The following is a 3,403-nucleotide window of genomic DNA, read 5'->3' as shown; positions in this document are numbered from 1 at the left end:
AAAAAAAAGTATTACAACAAACAAGAAGTAAAATTATTAATGGAATTATGAATAATTTACCAATTGAACAACAAACAATTATCAATAATATTATAAATTCATATAATTCTATTACAATGATTAATGAACCAAATATTAAATTTGAGAAAAAAATGTTTTTAGAAAAAGGATATTCTATTTTCACTAATTGGGTTGTTTCATTTTATTCATTTATTATATCTAATATTAATAATGTATCACCTGAATATCAAATATTTAATCTAATGATTAATATTATGATTAATACTACATTTGATTGTCAAATTCCTGTAATTCATTTATTATTTCCTATTGCATTAAAATATTCTTTAATTCAAAGTAGTCCTAAATCAATTCAAGATATAACAGAAGAAGTTATTGATGTTCTTGAAAAAATTAAAAGAAATAATGAAAATTCTAATGCAATTTATGCATCACAATTAGTATTTGAAACAATAGATTATTTAACAGGATTTAAAGACAATGAAAACATTGTTCAATTTCTTAGTGGGATTGATCAAATGCTTATTGCATCCACTGCACAAGCAGTTAATTCACCAGAACGAGCATATGTATTAATAGAAAATTATCTTCATGATAATAATGGAATAAATGAAAATCAAAGAAAAGCACTTATTAAAGATATGATTAGTTTATCAAAAGAACTTGGTAAACAACATGAAATGGCATTTTGGAAAAGAAAAAGTTCAGGAATAATAAATGATGAAGAAATAAATGAAGAAGAACGATTAGAAGAAAATAATATTAATACAATCAATATTTCTACTAAAGATGAATTTATTATTAGAAAAATGATAAGAAAATTTATTAAAGGAGAAGAAATAGATAATGTAAAAGTATATATCAAAGATAAAATTTGGGAAATTATTTGGAATTGTATTTTTGAATATAATAAAGATACAATTAAAAATAATGTTAAAGAAGGAATTGAAATTCTTAGTAAACGATTAGGAAAAGAAATTAAAATATCATATATGAGAGCATATGAAACAATTAAATTACTTCATATATTTTATGATATTAAATATTTAACAAAAGGAAGAAATGAAACAAATAATATAACAAAAAAATATAAAGACATTATTCAAAGAATGAAATATCTTAATAAAAATATTGAAGATACAGAAACATTAACTCTTATTCAAATTGGAATTTTAAATGCAATTAAACCTATTCAAAATGAAATGACTACACAAGTAACTATTAATATAATTCAAAAATTAGCAAATGAAATTAATGAGAATATTAGTCAATCTCTTATTATTTTAAGTCATTTATGTAGACATGCAAGAATGTTTAATAAATCAAAAGATTATTGTAATATTGCTATCAAAATTAATCAAAGAGAAAATAAAGAAATAATAACATCTACTATTATTTATCAAATTGGAATAGAAAAATGTATGAGTGAATATCAACAAAGTCATTGTATTGAAGTATTAAGTGATTTAAAAGTATTATATGATGAAATGAATAAAAAAAGTAAAATAAATAAAATGATTGGATATGATTGTGTTATTAAAAAATTAGCATTAAAAATTGCTATTATGAGTGAAGAAAATAATGGAAATTATGAAGAAATTCTTGGATGGTATAAAAAAGCTCTTTCTGAAAAAGATGAAGATGAAATGAAAAATAAAATGTTTCAACAAAATAAATTAAAAATGAAAGTATATTATTTTTATGCTCATTTTCTTGAAACTGTAAATCAAATTGATATAAATGATTCAAATCTTATTCTTGAAATATTAATGAAATATATGTTTTCTTTAAAATATGGTTTTAAATATTTATATTATATCATTCCAAAAATAATCTCATTAAGTAATTCTATTGATACAAATGGAAAAAAAATTATGAAAGATTTTGTTCGTTATTATCCTGAATATCTTTGGTATCCTTTTCTTACTTTAATTATTTCTAAATTAGAAGAACCAAACTTTTCTAAAACTTTTTTATCTCTTATTCTAACTAAAGTTCTTGTAAAATATCCTGAACAAGTTTCTTGGCGTTTAGCTTCTTCTATCTTTAGTAATAATGAAAAAAGAGTTACTATTATTAAAAAAATTATTGAAAAAGCAAATACTCTTAATAATACTGTTCAAATTATTTTTAATGAATTAATTCAATTTGGTGATGCCTTTAATTTATTGGCAAAAGATAATGATTTAGAACCTGGTATTCATAAATTTACTTCAAAAAGACAACAAAAATATTCTATCCTTCTTAATGAAAATTGGAGTCATTTAATTATTCCAACTCAAAAAGCATTAACAATTAATATTCCTGAATCTCATTTACAAAATAATTATTCTCCTTTTGAAATATCTTTACCTAAAATTAAATGTATTGAAAATTCTTTTAGAATTTTAAATTCTTTACAAAAACCAAAAAAAATTACTATTTTATCTAAAGATAAATCTGAACCTTATTACTTTTTATGTAAAGGAAAAGATGATATTAGAAAAGACAATTTTGTTCAAGAATTATTTGGTGCACTTAATCATCTTTTTGAAACTTCTCATTATAGTCAACAATATAATTTAAAAATTCAAACTTATACTGCTTTACCTATGAGTGAAGAAACTGGTTTAATTGAATGGGCTTCTAATACTATTCCTATGAAATCTTTAATTGTTGAATCTCGTACTAAGGATATTATCACTTATCATAAATTAATTGCAAAAGAAGCGGATCAACGAAAAAGAGTTGATTTATATAAAAAATATATTTTAAATTCTTCATATACTCTTCCTCCTCAATTTTATTCAAATTTTAATCATTCTTTTCCTATTCCTCATCATCAAATTAAAGCAAGAGAAAATTATAGTAAAAGTATGGCTGTAATGTCAATGGTTGGTTCAATTATTGGTCTTGGTGATCGTCACTTGGAAAATATTTTATTAAACACAAAAGATGGAAATATTGTTCATATTGATTTTGATATGTTATTTTGGAAAGGTGAAATCCTTCCTGTTCCTGAAACTGTTCCTTTTAGATTGACTACTAATATGATTGATTGTTTTGGTCCTCAAGCTGAAAATGGTTTCTTTCTTGATATGTGTACTGTTGTACTAAAAACTTTACGTCATAATCAATCTGTTATTATCTCTTTAACTGATAGTATGTTACAAAATCCTTTTATTGATTGGGCTAACAATGAATCAAGTGCTTCTCAAATCCCTGAAAAACCAATTCCTCGTTTTAAACGTATTTTGTCTGGTATTGATAAATTAGGAAGGGTTGTTTCTGAACGTTCTCAAGCTGAACAACTTATTAATGATGCAAAGTCTGTTGATAATTTAGGTTCAATGTTTCATGGCTGGCTTCCATATATCTAATTGAATAATTTAACTTTTTATTA

At 22.5% G+C, this 3,403-nt stretch overlaps 1 protein-coding gene across 1 annotated transcript; it reads left to right on the top strand.

Annotated features, from left to right (window-relative positions):
- Positions 1-2,612: 2,612 nt before the first annotated feature.
- ENU1_000630 (phosphatidylinositol 3- and 4-kinase family protein) lies at positions 2,613-3,380 on the top strand (the record flags this gene model as incomplete). The annotated part of the gene is made up of 1 exon (XM_008856406.1): positions 2,613-3,380. One exon carries the CDS (start codon positions 2,613-2,615, stop codon positions 3,378-3,380), a length of 768 nt encoding a protein of 255 aa, XP_008854628.1.
- Positions 3,381-3,403: the final 23 nt, after the last annotated feature.

This window comes from Entamoeba nuttalli (genome assembly GCF_000257125.1).
Source record: "Entamoeba nuttalli P19 unplaced genomic scaffold asmbl_1880, whole genome shotgun sequence".
NCBI classification, from domain to species: Eukaryota; Evosea; order Mastigamoebida; family Endamoebidae; genus Entamoeba; species Entamoeba nuttalli.
This window is presented reverse-complemented; position numbering and strand designations above follow the sequence as displayed.